At 33.4% G+C, this 18,436-nt stretch overlaps 1 protein-coding gene across 4 annotated transcripts in view; it reads left to right on the top strand.

Moving 5' to 3' along the window:
- The window catches only part of LOC130902011 (cytosolic carboxypeptidase-like protein 5), a 32,811-nt gene extending 14,914 nt beyond the window's left edge, over nucleotides 1-17,897 (top strand). For all 4 annotated transcript variants that reach the window (XM_057813797.1, XM_057813796.1, XM_057813799.1 and 1 more), the window contains 3 exons: nucleotides 1,888-2,092; nucleotides 4,265-4,441; nucleotides 17,125-17,897. In XM_057813797.1, coding sequence (XP_057669780.1) covers nucleotides 1,888-2,092; nucleotides 4,265-4,441; nucleotides 17,125-17,814 — 1,072 coding nt within the window. In that variant the 3' untranslated portion in view covers nucleotides 17,815-17,897. The remainder of the gene's footprint in view (nucleotides 1-1,887; nucleotides 2,093-4,264; nucleotides 4,442-17,124) is intronic.
- The last annotated feature ends 539 nt before the right edge of the window (nucleotides 17,898-18,436 follow it).

The raw sequence follows: 18,436 nt of genomic DNA, 5'->3' as shown, positions 1-18,436 counted from the left end.
AGAGACTTGAATTATGTCAAGCTATGTGCAATATTTTGATCTTGCATGGCTGCAATCGCAAAAGATTTGAATAATGTCAAGCGACGGGCAATATTTTACAATTTATTGAACGTTATCTTGCCCTATGTCAAGCGACCGTAACAGTTTTGATTCAATACCATTTCTGAATATTAATTTTAGAATAACACCCTTGAGACATTCACTATCATTGGTAACTACGAGTGTGGTTCAAATATAAAGCGGAAACGCGGGAAAAAATTAGTGTCGTAAAAGTGGCTACACTGGATGTTAGACTGGTCTGTTACGAATCATAGTAGGGACCACGTAACTTCGCTTTTTTATATACTTGAAGCAGTGGTTTCCAACCTGTGGGGGCGCGCCCTCCTAGGGAAACGCGAGACTGTTGCAGCTGTTTCCATTTGTAACATCTTACCTATGTGAAACTGGTTTTTCTATCTCGCTTAGTGATTGAAAATTAGACTACGGTTTGAGAAAATTTGTGCTGAAAAACAAGCTTAACCGTCGTATTAACTTTTTATAATGTTGTATTATATTCATACACTCTTTTTTTTTATTTTTTTAATTACATTTAAAATTAATGTATATTATTTTGTAGCCCATTAAATAAATCATATCAGTTGAGTATTTATGAAATTAGAATGTTAGAAAAATTAAGAGGGCGCAACAGGTACAAAAAGGCAGGAAACCACTGACTTGAAGACTTTAGCGACAAGGATGGACTAATGTATGTTGCCCAATGCATCTTTATTCACTTAGAGCACTACACCTGTGAGTGATTGAAATAAAAGACGAAGATATCTAGCAATTACAGCCATTCCACATTATAGACTTTTCAAAAGGAGCGGGATTGATGGATCAGCTGTAAACACTGGGTTCCCCAGTATCGCAGCAAGAAAGGCGGTCACAATAGATCCTTTGGGTCGCACTATATAAGATACCCCAAAATCCATACATACATAAGTTTTTCCATAGTATTCTTATTTTATATTACAGTTAATAAGTATCTTATATCTCGGTTACGATAACTAATAAACAAATAATTTGTGACACTTGACACAAAACTGAAGTTTGTTCCAACTGATTCTTGTGTGCGTCGCACCCGTGGTCTTCGTACACCAAGTGCTTATTAAATTGGAATGCTACTATTGATGATGTATACTTATCTGTGCTCTGATTACCAATCAGACCGTAAATGACCGTGACCTTAATTATTCAGTCATAATGTCATATATACAAATGACACGATTACGATTTCCAAGATGCCAATATTCGCTAGGTGTGTTTGTTTACATTACCACCCTAACTTGGATGTGCTATATACTCAATAGCCCTAAAGGCCATTTGGTTATCGTAAAGAATGTAAATGTGCTTTCTAGCGATGTATCAATCCTGTCTGAAAAGTAGAGGTACTAAGAGGTTACATTTTGACTAAAAAATGCCCAATCCAGATCCTTGCGTCAGCTTTGAATCTGTATATCCGCGAGATCCCTTTCGAGCTTGCCATATATTTATTGGTCGATCATTGGCGGTAATCGATTACCAAGGAGATGTTAGTGTGCACCATGCTATACATTGTTCCATTGATAGTTTTTTAGCTTTATCGATTCTAAAATCCTTGTCACCTGTCAGATTCTCTGACTTTAAATTTTCTGTCTGGATTAGCCCGTAGGAACTAAGAGGTGAAGAGGAGGTGGGTTTAGCAGCGCCTATAAGGCGGTAGTGGGGCGTGCTGGCATATCCCCTGTGGTATCCAAACAGATCAAATAAAAAATAACTTATATTGAGTAGAATTTCTAGATAGTAGATCAATATGTAACCTACCTTGTGAATTAAAAATTTATTCTAATCTGATTAAATTTTTTTTAGAGATAAAAGGGATGGAATGAGTCGAGCAGGCTCTGGCAGAGTAGCTGTTTTGTCTCTTACCGGCATAATTAAAAGTTATACTCTCGAATGCAATTATAATACTGGCCGATTGGTGAATATTTTGCCACCAACTATTAGAGAACCTCATGGTAAAATGCATACTGTTCCTGTACCTCCTAAATATACCCCTCAAATATTTGAAGAGGTAAATACCATATTAAGATATTTTTTTGTAGAAAATCTGTTTTTTAATTCATGATTGTTGTGGTTCTTGTGGTTGTCCAAAATGGAAGATGTGGCCATTAGACGTTTTTTCCTAAGAATTTCTTAAAATAGAAATAAGAAATTTTGTATTGGGACTTTGATTATTTTCGGTTTGACCGTTTTGGTTATACAGAACGTTTTAAATGAAACACCCGTAAATGTTTCACAACATTCTATTCAATTTTTTTTTATAAATATTTTTGAATAAATTAGATAAAGATGAATTCATAATTGAAGAACACTTATAGCGTGTTCTCTTTTTGATCTAAACCTTCTTTTCAGGTTTTCGGTGCCTCTTTTATTGATTCCTTTCACTATTTTTTGTCATCTTCGAAAATTTCTTTCAATTTTTTCTCTAATTCCCGAGCTCTTTGATTGAGCTATCCGCCCCTTTCTTGGTCTTTTCATTTTTCAACAGCGTTACCAATCTTCATTATTATTTTTTTGAATATATATGTACTTTTCATAGCTTTTTAACAAGAATTTCATCTATTATAGACTTCCCTTCGAATGTGCAATTTTCTGCCGGGTACGTCATACAAGGTGTCTCAAAAGAAAATCCACCTTTGTCTTGCTTGTTGCGTGAACGCAGCTATTCGGAAGGGCGCGGGTAACCTGGCTCTTGAGAATTCAGTCGCTATGGAGCGTTTCTCGAGAGCGAAATGTGCGTGAGTTTCACAAAAACGGTAATTCGGCGTGTAGAAAATTCTGCAATTATCGCCACTCAAATGATGAGCCAGGCGCTCGACTGTTTGGAAAATGGATCTAAATGTTGGAAGAGATTGGTCTTCTAGAACGGTCAAAAACGCAGACAGTGTTAGTCGGTTTGTTCGTGAGGAGCCAACTTGTCTATTCGGATTCCGGTGTTGCTTTAAACGTGCATAGATCATCATTATTTCACTTTTTACATAAGAATTTGGTGTGGTACTTTCACAAAATTTGGTTGGTGCAAGAATTGAAGCCTCTGTCAGGTTTCACTTGTTAAACCAGATGATTGAGCGCTCTCTAACGTTTACCAACATCTAATTTTCGGATGAAGCTCATTTTCATGTTAATGGCCACATCAACAAGCAAAATTTCCGCTACTGGAGTGAAACCAATCCAAAATACAAACATCAGAAACCTTTACATTCGCCTAAAGTGATCATATGGGCTGCGAGGACGTCAATGCGAGGAATTATAGGCACTTACTTTTTTGAAGATGAAAGAGGAAGCACGGTTACAATGAATTCAGAGCGTTATGTGCAAATGTTAGAAGACTTCTTCGTGTCTGAACTGTAAATTCTTCTTGTCTGAACTGTAAAACTTCAATGGTTATAACCAAAGAACATGGTGCCAGCAGTAAGGAGCAATTCCACACACGTTTAATTAAGCCGTGCCGGATTGGCCGGAATAGTACTGGATTTCCACCTTGCGTTCCGGATGCTTCTAGAAACAATGCAGTTTTTTTTGTCCCGGATGGTCCGGAATTTTTTCCCCCGAATATTTTCAATATTTTTTTTAATTATATTTCAACTAGAATCAAATATCTGAAAGTGATACGAGGATATATTGATATCTAGTTAGCCTGACTAGTTCCATGCATAAACAAAATATTGCGTTATCATAACAACGGACAATAACTTAATAGAAGTGTCAGTGTAAAGTTTGACGTCAAAAAAGTAAACCAGAGCTACGCAATAAATTAAAAGAAAAAAGATGTCCACCGAAATTGTGAAAATCGAAAAATTTGAATATTGAGTCATCATCAAGTACCTGTCTTTGAAAGGGTTAAGAGGTAAGCAGATTTACGAAGATATGCCACATTGCAGATTCTTCTCCAAGCTTCTGTTGCTTCATCTTTATGAAGTATAAGGAATATTTAAGAATCTTTTAACACCTCGGAAAAAAATGACCTGTACAGTTAGCATAGCTCTTTCCAGTAAAATTTCACACATTAAATTGTCATTTGTCTCATGTCCCATTCATTTCTCATAGAGGTTGTTGCAATTCAATGACTGTTATTCTAATTGTAAGCAGGAATCAACAAATTTTTATGTCACATGAAAAGTGTGTAGGGTTGTGGTTGGTTTAAAAAATGTATTGTTATTTAATTTAGGTTTTATTATTGTAGGTAGGAAGATCGTTGGGAGCCTCAATATTAGATTTAACTGGTAACAATCCTTTTACGAGATTGGCAAATTCCGAATTCCATACATTAAATGGTCTCAGAGATTGGTTACGAAATATGGCTAGAGAACTGACCGAATCTCGACCGAGAAAAGGGAAACTTGGCAATAATCTCATTCAGGTAGGCATTCAAGCTACTTCAGATACTTTTGACAATAACATTTGTGATAGTGATATTCAATATAATGACGATATACCGGTTACTATCAGGAATTGTGTAATTTGTTAATGATTGAGTAAAAAACACTAACAATCCCTTTCAAAAAATATGTGATTCAAATCTAAACAACTCTTTTAATATGTTGTTAGATTTTTTTGTGAAATTTGTACAACAAACTCGAACCAAATTCATTATACAGTTTATGGTTTCTTGTAGCAGTTGCGAAAATATGTATTTTCAACTTTCAGTTTTCAACTTTTACTGCCACAGGTTTCACATTCACATTTTTATCTGTTGTTATGTGTATTCATCTTGGAAATTTATGTATGTACCAACCGTAAACTGGTCTTAACATTTTATACACATTTTTTCAACTTTTATTCAACTTTCAAGCAAAATTTTATATAAATTCATTGATCCATTTCTTTTAACAAACAAAATTGTTGAGTTCGCAAAAATACTTTTAACCTTAAGGACTGTCACCAACAATGAATACAGCTCTTAGAACATAAAGTAGTCCAGTCATTTTAGGTAGATTTAGGCAAGAATTTTGGAAAATCGAGATACCAGCTATAAAGTCGTTTAAACTTGTTCATTTGACATCCTAAAATTCCTCTCAAAACTCATATATAATTCGAAGTGAGTAACTTGGGTTTTACGCTATTTGTATTTATTACCAGTATTATAGAGCATTAAATTCTCTACAACTTTTGTTTGAAAAATTTTTTCATATGGTAAATCGTTTCCGAGATAGAGGGCAGAGCGCGTGCGGTTAGAATCACGAAATCAACTGGTATTCCCGATCAAAATAATCTCTTATAAAGTTTATAAATTATTGATAAATATGTAATTATAAATAATTTTCATTTTTTATTAACAATTACATTATATTTAATTTTTTTTTCAGTAATGAACTTATCTATGAATTCAAAAACACTTATAATTTATTTCTGTCATTAAACAATCAGTTTATAATGCTCCAAATTCTGTGGACAGAATTTAATGCTCTATAATACTGGTAATAAATACAAATAGCGTAAAACCCATTGGAAACGAGTTATTTGCAAAAAATCGATTTTTTTTACTTTTGACCCCCGATTTTTAAAGTTGCTCAAATCGACTTATATGTGAGTTTTCAGTGGAGTTTTAGGATGTCAAATGAACAAGTTTAAACGACTTTCTAACTAGGTATCTCAATTTTACTAACTACTACCTTAAATGACTGGATTAAAGTAGTAAGGGAGGATTCTCACATCAAGGACAGTTGGCTGTCGCAGAATAGACTATATCATTGTCGTCGTGCATAAATTTAGATAGGATGAAACTATTTCTATAAAATGAAATTAATATTCTCAATAACTCATTGAAAATTTTTCGAGTGAATAATTTATCAAGAGATTATTTTAACCCTCTGACAGGCGCATTATGATTCGTAACCTGAGAGATCAACACATTTATTAATATGGTTCCCTTAACCGAAAGGAAAATGATAGAAGTTTACATGACGGTAGGTCATTTAAACATACCACACTTTGAAAGATCGTTCAGTCAGCGGAATTATTGTGGGTAAAGGATGTTTCAAATTCTTGAAGACCAGGGATAAGCGACGATGCAAATTTAAATATTTTGCTGTTAATAGAAGACAACGCAACAGAAATTGCCTTGCAATAAAATATTAGTTAATCGTTTGTAGTAAAGCCTTTGAAGAAATAAAAACTGTACCCGTACAAAGTTCCGCTTTTTACGAACTATTGGAAGAGGAATTTGTGAAATATTCATGAGGCATTGTGATGAAAATCCAAATTATCCAAATATGTTAAGACGTTTTGTTCTAGTGGTACAGTAAATCCACATAATTCTCCCTACTGGGCTTGGGAAAACCCCCCACTGGATTCGATTAACTCACCCAGCGCCCCGAAAAAATTATATTTGGGTAGGGAAATTTATTGGTCTATATTTCTTTTATGGGAATTTAACAGCTGAGCGATATTTGTAACAACTTTGTATGGCAGATCCAAATAATGGGGAAAACTTTCTAATCTAATTATTAACAAATGAAATTTTATCTCTTATAATGGATAACGGTATGAAACCGTTTCACTCAGTACCTGTCCTAACCTCTCAGTTCTTCCAAGAATTGCCGATCACTACTTAGTACCTCAGCCAGATAGAATAATCCGACAAATTTTTCGAATTCGGCTACCTATGTAGACTATGCGTCTCTAACTCTTAGGAAAGCGATTGGAAAGATAACTGGAAGGGTGTATACTCTATTGTGGAACACAGAAACTTGGTAGACCATAACATAATTTACTCATTTTATAGATTAAATGCGCCCGACGAAAAGTAAAAGGCATTACAGACATTAAAGTTGGTAATTGAAAATAAAAAACAATCAAACATTTAAATTTTTATTTACACTAACATTATAGACTCTTAAATGGAATGAGTGTTGTATAAACTTGTCTAATTTTGTTTTGTTAACGTTTGTAACACTTTTACTAATAAAATGTACCCTTATATTTAAATATATTCGGCATATATGACTCTCAATAGGTTTTTTGTGATGTGGAATCATTCCAAAAAATATATCTTTATAAATATAATTTTGCAATACCTGACAACATATTTTTCTAACATTAATTTTATTATTTTCTTTCCTCTCTAGTGCAAATATTTTTCACAAGTGGAACATATGTTAATTACATCTTCACTAGGGTATGTTAGTCAGCCTTTTGAATTAAATGTAATTAGGGAATACAAAAAATTTGATTTATTTCCGTGCAAAATATCAATGCATTATTCGCATTTCAGAGAGATCTGTAATTTCGTAGTTACGAAACCTGTATATTTAATAATTTCGAATTTATATTGGGAAAATTATATTGAAACATATAATAATTGTCATGTAAAAACGATGGTCCCAATTTTCATCAGCAATTCTATATCCATTACTTTCGTTCATGTCTAGAGCTACTTTATTTTTTTTTACATTACAATTTACATCAATTTTTTTCTTCTTAGTTCTGTTGTTATGGTTTTTAATGATTTGATGACTCTTTGTTGACGCCATACATTTTGCTGTCATTTCCGTAATTTGTGTGTTTTTATTTTATTTTGCATTTCCAACTTGTGAATGTGCCTTTCAAGAAGAATATCTTTATATCTCTTTATATCAGAGAATACCAAATTTTGAGGTCCGGGAAGAGCTTAAGCAATTTTGTCAAATGCTGCTGTTACCTCTTCAACAGAATGGTAGTCAGATCTTACCTAAAAATACAAAAAAATCAAATTTGCTTTGACAAACAATGAAATGGAATTTTAAAAACATAAGAAACATCAAGTTTACCAATTTAATTAAAATCATTTAAATAGAAAATTACATATTTCATTCGAGTAACTTTAATCAAAGGTACGACATTTGTTAACAAGATTCATTAGACTCAAATTATCAATTTCACTGAATAAATTGATATTTATAAATATAATTTTAATGAATACAATATAAAAATTAAAATTTAGTAGAATAGAAAATATTATATGTGAAAAGTATACTATGAAATGATATAAAAGTTGGAAGCTCTATAAATAATAATTAAATGTTAAAATCAAATTTGATATATTTGGTTATAAACTAAAAAATAAAAATGATACGCCCATGTCGAGTGAAAATTTAGGTTACTAACAACTATGATGTATTTTAATATTCACATCTGTAGATCATAATCATTACAATAATTTGTACTTAACGATGACAAATAATTTTTAAATCGTATTAAGCAGTTTTTGAACTTTCACAAGCATTACAACTAACCATTGCCTCGGAAACTCTATATCACTGAGAGTATGTATAACGTTACTAAAAACCCAACTAACCTCAAAAAATACTATTATAAAGTAAAAATATCTAAATAAGTAATCATCGGCAAAATATAACATAAAAACCAACTTTTCAATAGCGACCAAGCAAACAATGAGTCATAAAATGATTATCCAAAATCTTTCCTAACTATATGTTCTAAGATACACCTCAAGATTTTATTATTAATTTTCGTACAAGTAACTAAAATGTGGCAATTTCACCCGTAAAGTCATTAATTATTGCGATAATTGATACTGAAGGAGTAAAATGAATTGATGCATTTCTGTATTCAACTTTAAACCAAAGATTGCAATTAAATTTATATTTGGATAAAATATCTTCTAATATCCATCTACCTTTCGTCCGAATATTTCATTCTCTTCATGGAGAATCTATGTTTTTCCAATAAAACTATGAATTTGTGAAAACAAGTTGAAAATGTTTAGTTGAATTTTCTCTTTCATAACAAAATTTTTATTGCAATTGCTATAAATAGAAAATTTTTCTCAAAAAACTGTAACTAACCTAACCTAACCGCATTCCTATTCCATAAAATGTATTTTAAATAATGAATTTGGTCTAATTAATATCTTATATCAAATTTTATAGTATTTACTCGATCATAAAGTAACTTGTGGACCAACTAATCGTAAAAGTAAAGAAATGAACATCTTATTTGTAGTAAATTGACTCTCCAAAGTTCCTAAAATTATTTGTCATTATCTTGCCAGATATTTTAGTAACAGAAACTGTACTTTCTGCTATCTGTGATCATTTTATTTTTTTAAATTTATGTTTATAATGTAATTTGTATTGATATTGATAATTAATGATAATGGCAATAATAATGTAGAGACTGTAAGCAATTGGCTGTTTTTAATTAAAATCTTTTAAATTTTTTATTTCTTTACATTTTTTTGGTAACGAAAAGTAGCAAACTTTTTTGGACGTTTTTATGTTTGTGTTCGCTTATTTTTGATGTTTTTTTTTTGTAATAGATCAGATGTCAGAAGTAATCCAAAATATAATGTAATTAATCAGCAATGTGAGGTGGCTTATATATTTTTTTAAATAATTAATAAGAAATTTTTAAAATTAATATTTCATATGTGTTGACTAGCAACTAGGGCTTTCATTACGGAATTAAGAAATTACGTATTTACAGAATTGGAGAAATAAGTTGCATAATTAGTTACGTATTGACATTTCCGTAATATTGGAAGCCCTACTAGCAACCTACTATTTATTTATGTTCTTAGAAAAAGTAAAAAAATCATAATTGCTGGTTTGGCATATGCTACGTTTGTACCGACAATCTTAGTGAACAATTTTTAGATTTGTGTAAAAAATTAATTTGTCTAGTTGTACAGTGACAGTGACACAGTTATTATTGAAGGTAACTATAGTCTCACATAATCTTATTTTGACAGTAATTCGTATTAAACCTCGTTTTAGATTAAAACATTTTCTTGAAAAGAACTGGTTTAAATTTCTGTTAGAAGCAAGCTGTTGATTGTAATTGTTTTTATTTTGTGTATGTGTGGAAGTTCATTTGGAAGTAAATCAAGTAAAAAAGAACCGCCAAAGAAATTTGTCAATGGAGAAGGCAGTACGAACATCGACTCTCCTGTATGAAGGATATTCAAGGCAACTGTTACTGGTTTGTTAATGAAACGGGTTCGTACCATCGAAGGCTAGGGCAAAGGCGAAAACGTTGCACTAATCAAATTGATGATCCAGACATTTACATGAAGCAGGGTTAAGCAACAGAAAACCCTTGCTTACCAGAGATCACACAGTTCAGAGATTAAATTTTGAAAGACCACATCAGATTTGGACCATCAATGGTTGAAAAACGGGTTCTGTTCTCTGATAAAACTAGAATTAGCTCCAGATGGACTTGAACATGTCTGGCGAAGGCAAGGAGAAAGGTTTGACAGCTGCAAATCTCTCCTAAAGTGTCTTTTGGTGGTAGCTCTTAAGCAGGACAACGCTCGTTCCCACGTGACCAGACAGGTTATTGGCTACTCACATAATGTCAATATCCCTTTATTAGAGTGGCCACCTAACAGATATGAATTCTTTAGAACACCAATGGGACATCATAGAATGGAAGAATGTACCACAAGCCTTTGTGGAACGTTTAAAATCAAAGATGCGGCGACGGATGGATGCGGTGATAAGAAGTAGAGGAGGGCCTACGCAGTATTGGGGCTACCCCCTATGCATTTATTGTCTCTTACTGATTTTTTTTCTTTTTTTTTTTCATTTTATACGTATGATAGCTTATTTATGCATTTCCAGCAAAAACAAACATCTATAGAAAAAAATAAGGCAAATTAAGGTTATGTTTAGGTCATATTTGACTAATTTGTAGATGTACATTATTATTTCAATATAACTTAGTTTTATTTTAGATTAATTGAAGTGATAGGATATTTAATTGTTTCCAAACTTTTTTCACTTTAAAAATATTGTTGGCTTCGGTGGACACCATCTGCTACATTTCCACTACATTCCATAATATAGAGAATTTGAAAAATGTGGAGATAAAGATAAGGACGCTAGAGGAACGTTATTATTGCGTGGCTTTTAACTATCAACAGAAATAAATAGAGTTTCTAAATCAAAAGTAGGTTGTCTTTGTTATAGTTATGAAACAGAATTGGTCATAACGATTTTAAATTAAACTGAAGTGGGGAATAGACAAATTACAGTAGACCTTCTGTAATCCGGCACTGCGGTAGTCCGGCTTTCCAGTAATCCGGCGTTTTTTGTTTCGCGCCATAAGCCGGGTGTGGAGTGGGATACAGGTTCAGACATGTCGCTCATCACGGATGTAAACAAAACCCTTTCCACCTGTCAGCAGCCGTGCGATTGATTTGCCTTGAATGTTACAGTGACAGTTTCATTTTGATATTTGTTGTTTTTGTTCAATACGTTACTTACATATTGTATCTTTACTATTCCAGTTAGTGAGTGAAATGTTATCACAGTGTAAGCATAAACATAAAACATTAATACTGCTTAATAAAATGAAATTTTAAAAAGACTCGATAACGGCGATAAGTTGACTAACCTTGCTAAGGATGTCGGCTGTGCCACGGTACATAATATAAGAAACAACAGTGAAAAGATTAAGTCGTTTTGCAAAAATATTGATACCGTAAAAAGTGTAAGAAAAACTTTGAAAACTGGAGAGTTCCCGTAGGTTGAAGATAGCCTCTACGCTTGGTTTCTCAAAGAACTAAATCGTCACACACCCATCTCGGGAGAAATCCTCAAAGAAAAAGCCATATTTTTCTACGAGAAAATAGTTAGAAAAAATGACTTCAAAGCCAGTGAGGGATGGCTGGAGAAATTCATAAAGCGTTTTGGAATTAGTGTTTTGAGCATGACAGGTGAAAAACTCACATGTGACACTGCAGCAGTCGACCCCTACAAAGAGAAATTTAAAAACGTTATTGACGAATTAGGCCTAACATTTGTCCATCGTGCTGAAGCAAGTGCCCCGGATCGGAAACTAACCAAAGACAGAATAACATTTATGCCATGTTCAAATGCGAGTGGCACACACAAATTGAATCTATTGGTGATTGGCAAGGCCAAAAATCCAAGGCCTCTCGAAAATGTCAATCTACTGGTTGACTATAAAAACCAAAGGAAAGGTTGGATGTCTCTGGATGTTTTTAAGGAATGCTTTCATGGAATATTCGTACCATCAGTAAAAAAGTTTCTAAAACAAAACTGCGTATAAAAGCACTGCTTATTTTGGATAACTGCCCTGGCCACCCGGATGAAGATATGTTGAAAAGTCCTGGTATCCGTGTCATGTACTTGCCACCGAATGGTACACCACTGTACACAGCTGTCAAAACGCAGTTTAAAAAAGATTTGCTGTACAAAGTATTGTCTAAGGAAGACAGTATAATTCAGTCGTGGAAAGATACAAACATTAAGGATGTAGTTTTTTCACTCGCAAACGCCTGGGAAACTACTAGAAAAAGTGATTGTTTATTCATGGCGTAACTTATGGCTGAACATGACGTTGTTAGAGCAGTACAAAAAGAAGAATAAACCAAAAGATTGCAAAGAGGAAATAGAAGTTTAGCTTCCTGATGATAAAATAATAGAGTTGCGTGACACCTTTGTAAGAAAACTTATTGATGAAAGCGAAAGCCAAATCTTTACAACAGAAGATGTAGACAGCTGGCTAACCGGAGAGGAAGAAGAAATTGGGAGATTATGACAGATGAAGACATAATCGAAGAAGCGATGAGTAGGGAAGAAGAAGGTGACGACAAACAAGACGAAGTTTCTGCTGTTCGCTCAGTTAACCACGACGTCGCAATGGACGCATTCTCTACTTCAATGAAGTGAGCGGAAGAGAACGATGTGTCCGCAAGTGATATTCTTATGTTGAAAAGGCTCCAAGAAAAAGTATTAAAAACCTCTTTTCAAGCGAAGAAACAAAAGAAAATTTTCAGTTTTTTCACCCCAATAGAATAGACAATCATTACTGTAAGTGTTAAAAATACAAATTTGTATTAAAAACCTCTTTTAACACATAACCATTACGCAAGTGTTAAAGATTACTTCAGTTATTTTTTTTAACTTAAAATATAATTGGAATTGCAGTACTGTACTTTATTATTATTGTTTATTATTATGTTTTCTGTCGGATTAGCAAGAATCTACTGTAGTTTCTTCTAGATATTGGAAGTGAATATACAACAGTAACTACTGCATTACAATAGTCAATTGAGTAGATAGAAAAAGTATTTAACTAAAAGCATAAAAAATTTATTTTCTTTTAATGATAAAACGAATTTAGTATCTTACTACCTCACAATTTTGGATTACTTTTGATAAAACCAAAAATCCAGTCATATTTATTGTGATATTTTTATATTTCATTATTTTTGTTGACAGCTACCGATTTAAGTTCAAATTTCCAAAATTTTCCCCCTGCGTAAGTAGTCACGTTAAAAAATTTGTGAATATTTGATCAGGTGTTTGTTATTGCTAATGAAGGGTAACTGTTTGAAATCAGAGCATCAAATAAAAATTTCAGATTCAGTTTGTCGAAATAATAGTGATATAACCCTTTGATTGTTATTATTTTTAAAAATGGTTTGCCTAAATAAAATGAAAAGAACTAATATTGTTTTTGCATCATTTTTACCAGTATTAGGTACCAACTCATAAATGCCAGACTATAATATTAATAGAAATCTAGAAACTGTTCAAACGTATCGCAAAACCTACAAGAAAAATATTTTGTTTAAATCTATATTTACGTGACATAGAAACCCGACACCCTACTATTAATACTACTACTGTGGCCACTCAAATCTAAGTTGGTTTTTGGCCTCGCCAACAAGTTGCCTCCGTAATTTTCTATCTTCAGCCATGTCTACTTCTCCACTAAGTCCCCTTACATCTTCACCTAATTGGTAATTTCAACTTGTTCTTGGTCTTTCCAGAGGGCGCTCCCTTCTGGTTGACTTCTCCACACTCTTCTTATTGTTGTCTCTTCATCCCTTCTTCTTAAATAACCAAGCACCTAATTCTTCTGTTTTTTATCACAGCCACAATATCTGGTCGTCTGTACTAGTCCCTGAGTTCTCTGTTTCTCAGTATTCTCCTATATTTTCCTTAATATTTTATTTTAAAATGTTATTAGCTTCTGGGTGTGTTTTAAGAGTGTCCACACCTAGCTCCATACAATAAAACTGGCTGTATTCTGACTGTGTGTATTCTTATTTTCGTATTTTTTTGAGAGAAGTTTACTTCTAAGTAATCTCGATAGGCTCCAACAACATTAACTGGCTGCATTTAACCTCATCCGTATTTCTTCTACTATTTTATTATTGCTGTTCAAAGTAAATCTTAGGTACTTAAATTCTTCAGTAATTTTAAAGCTGTATCCCATAACGTCCAGCTTTGAATGATTGCGCTTTGCAACCGTTCCCACTTTCATATATTCAGTCTTATCTTCATTTACCTCCAATCCTACTTTTCGAGCTTCGTCTAAATACTTGTGCCAATATTTTCAGGTCACTCTTACTGTCCGCTGTTAAAGCTACATCATTAGCATAAGCAAGATATTTATTTTCCCTCCAATATTTGCTCCTATTGGGATAGCTTCAGATGCTTTCAAAGCTTTTTCTAGAGTAAAGTTGAACAGAAGGGAGGACAACCCGTCTCCTTGTCTTACTCCTGTGGTGAAATCGAAGGTATCTGTGTATTCTTTTTCTAGTTTGACCTTTCCTTTTCAGCCTTCATCACACATTTTTAAAAGTCTTTTCTGGCATGTTATTCTTCTTAAGCCTTCCTAAAGTCAATAAATAGTATATATAAATCTCTTATCATATTGTAGTACTTTGAGTCCAGCTCTCCATATTTTCTTAATCTATTTAATATTACTTTAGACAAAATTTCATAAGTACAGTTCAGTTGAGATATCCCCCTGTAATTTGAGCATTCTAGTTTATCTCCTAACCCGAACACCCAGTAAATATTATTTTTCTTTAGAAAATACTTCATGTAAATGATTAGTGTACTGCAAGATAATAGTTTGAGCGCTATCAGTTGAATATTCTTTTGATGATTAAAAACAAATTATCCACTAACGAGAAATTGCTGATGGTATAAATTGGCGTGTGGATAGTATTGACAAATATTGTCAAGCAAGTAACCAAGAAGGCCGAATACAAGTCACAGGCACAGGATGAGTAAGCAGAACATAGGATGATAAACTTTGCCTAAGGTTATTAACACGAAGAGATTGTTCTTCATCGTCAACGGCAATAGCTACTCAGTAGTTTGCAAAATATAGATCTTTTCTTACTGAGTTCAGGAAGATCGGGGAAATTGACTTAAATGTTGCCAAAAATGACTAGTCACCAATCATATCGATCATCATCTGTTGCGCTACAGCATTACATAGGGACCTCGACTTTCTCTAGCATTCTTTCTGGTCTCTTGCAAAGACCATTTAATTTGCTGCACCAATCTTTGTAGGATTTGCAGAGACCCCGTCTTTCTATCTTAGCTTTCACCTACCTCTGTCTGTACTGCTCGTTGGTATGGCATGGTATATGTATTCTTTTTTGTGGGCACCCTGTGTCCTGTCACAATCTCAGCCTTCCAAAGTTTATAGTTGTTGTTTCTTGATCCTCTGTATAAACACACACAGACGTACCGGAAATTGTCAACGTTTAAAATCGAATGATAATCAAGACATCCTCTCCTTTGTATTTTCCCTTTAGGATTGTTGATTCAATGACGTTATTTATCACCTTTTTCACACCCAGTCTTGTTCCATTGCACAGTCGAGGTTGATTAATGCTATTTAACATGATGACAACTAATCCTACTATTAACTGCAACTTGTGAGGTGGTAATCCAGGCAATTCCAGTGAATTTAAAAACTCCGTGGGATAGTTGGCCACTACTAAACCAACTGTCCCGGAAGGAAATTCTGAACGGTCGACTTCTTTATTTGTCGCCGCCAATATTGCTCGTGCGCCCAGTCAATTATAGTTATTGAACTGTTGCGCTGTATCTGGAAAAACACGCTGAATAAGCTCCTCTTTTGAGTCTGTGATGTGACAGAAATCTGTCGATAATGTGATGAATCCGGTCGAGGTGTCCACTGCGACTTTATTATTTCCAATGTCTAAAAACTGCTTCGCAAACATATTTGCAGTATTAGCAATACTCGTATGTTAGCAGTGAAGTGTCACTATCACAAAATATGAATAAAAAAAAGAGCACATAACTTGAAATGTCACTATCACAAAAGATCACCGAAATAGAGAAAGTTCTCGCGCACGTAGCGTTAATAGTCACTCACACAGATAGAAAGATGCACTCTTTGTCTGAGGTATCTATCGACATGGAGGATGGATCGACATATTAGTTGGTTGTCAAAAGTCAAATATGGTTGCGTTCAGAAGTTTAATTTGTGGCGAAATATCAAGGAAAAACAAAATTGTTGTTTTCATCTAATTCCGAGCATTTTCATATTTATTCACTTTTTAAACCTTAAGACCAAAATTAGCCAAATCGGTCCAGCCGGTCTCTAGTTTTAGCGAGATTAACGAACAGCAATTCATTTATATATAAATGAATTGTAACGAAGTTTTTGCCTGCTATATTATGAGCTTTTTCTTATTGGTAACGTGGCAATGAAACACCGAAGTAGACTAATTTTAATATATTTTCCCAGCTTTCAAATATTTGTGTTTTCTTCGCCTGGGAAATAAATAATTGAGATTTGTAGTTTAAGTTGTATAAATTATTGTAAAAAGTTTAAATGTATAGGAATCAAAATTCAATATTCAATATTTCTATAGTCACTTTGAATATTGAATTTTGAATCTTATGAATTTAAAATTTTTACAAGAATTTATACAACTCAAAGCTACCACAAATCTCAATTAATTGATTCCCAGACGATGAATACATAAGTATTCGAAAGCTCGGAAAATATATTGAAATTAGTCCACTTTGGTGTTTTATTGCCACGTTCCCAATAAGAAAACGCTTATATATAGATTTTTAAAAAGAAGAAAAGTTACGGGCCATATAATTTTGAGATTAAAGTGTTAGTGTTGCCACAATTCACATTTAATTAATAATACATGTTTAATTCCATGATAATTATACTTTGCAGAAAAATTCCTAACCTAAATCCTTTAAAACAGAAGATGTTGATTCCGTTCAGAAATAATTTAAATTTAAATTAAAGTTGGTAAGATTTTTCTTGCTTCAGGGTAAAGTGGTTCGTCCGATGCTCAAGAATCGTTCTGTACTCCCCAAATCACTTCCGAAAAAAGTAAAAACGAGAAGTGCACCTATTCCATTAGACAGAAAAGAAAATTTAGCTCAATCCACCTCATCAAAGACATCAATGAAAATCAGCAAATCACCGTTTAAAGCGAAGACTAGAAAGGAATTGACTCTTAAATCGAAGAATTCCGCAGAAAAATTGAAACCTGTTGCGAAAGTTATTAAGAAACCTGTAAGTGTAGGTACCAGTAATCAATCCAATTTAAAAATAGAGAGCGTCCCTCAAGCGGCAGGTACAACGCAATCAGATAAATCTAAAGATGAAGGGGTCCATCTGAGAGAGATTTGTTTTATCAATAATAGCGAAGGTAAGGCGGTTATAGCGAAATACGAAAACACCGATAAATACGATGATAGTTTAGTTGTGGCCTGGGGAAAAAATTCCGCTCACCCACAATTATTTACGCGCAAAACTAGAGTTTTTTCAGCTCCCCCTTATCATCTTCCGAATAAATCTTACTCGGAACCGAGTACAAGTAAACAGGGAGGGGCATTTCGTGTGCACAATTTCGCAAAAACCAAAGCCAGAAAAAATTTGAGACGATTAGCAAGTGCCGCCGACATTTTGGGAAAAGCTGATAAAAAAAAGAAGAAAAAATTGAAGGCCAAATAAATACCTCATCGATTTAAATATATCTGACTATCTTCAAACAAATTTTTTCTGTACTGTAAAACAATAAATTAATGTCGCCATTTTTTTTGTACCTTATTGACTCAAATCGCAGAATTCAATCTTAAATTTTTATCATATATCGTATACAATTGGTTGAAGTTGCCTGGTGCATACTACTATTAGCAAAATGATTGCAATTTTGAAATTAGTCCAGTTATTAAAGTAAAAAAAGGTGTAACCTCGGAAAGAATAAGATCTAAACTGACGAAAACCTTTAATTTGTTATAACAAGGTCTGGCTATTAAATAACGAGACTGGTTACGAAAGAGGGTTTTATTATAAAAATTATTCTACATTCGAATGCTTCCCTTCAATATACGCCCCTCCTCTCGCTACTAACCTTTCCATACGGAAAGGGAGTCTGGAAGTCCTCTTTGGTGAGTGCCTTTAGGAGCTCCGCCGTTTTTTGTTTTTACTTGCTTTACCGCTTTCATCGACTCAAATTGGGTCCTTTTCAAAGCAGATTTTTTTCTAACCTTTCGAAGATATCTAAGCAGACCCATTGACGCAAGAGCTTTTGGTCAGGAGTCAGATTTTTTGGCACCAACTTCGCACAGACTTT

This window comes from Diorhabda carinulata, chromosome X, assembly GCF_026250575.1.
Source record: "Diorhabda carinulata isolate Delta chromosome X, icDioCari1.1, whole genome shotgun sequence".
Taxonomy (NCBI): Eukaryota; Metazoa; Arthropoda; class Insecta; order Coleoptera; family Chrysomelidae; genus Diorhabda; species Diorhabda carinulata.
The sequence above is the reverse complement of the archived record's forward strand: the minus strand, read 5'-3'. Positions and strand labels throughout refer to the sequence as shown.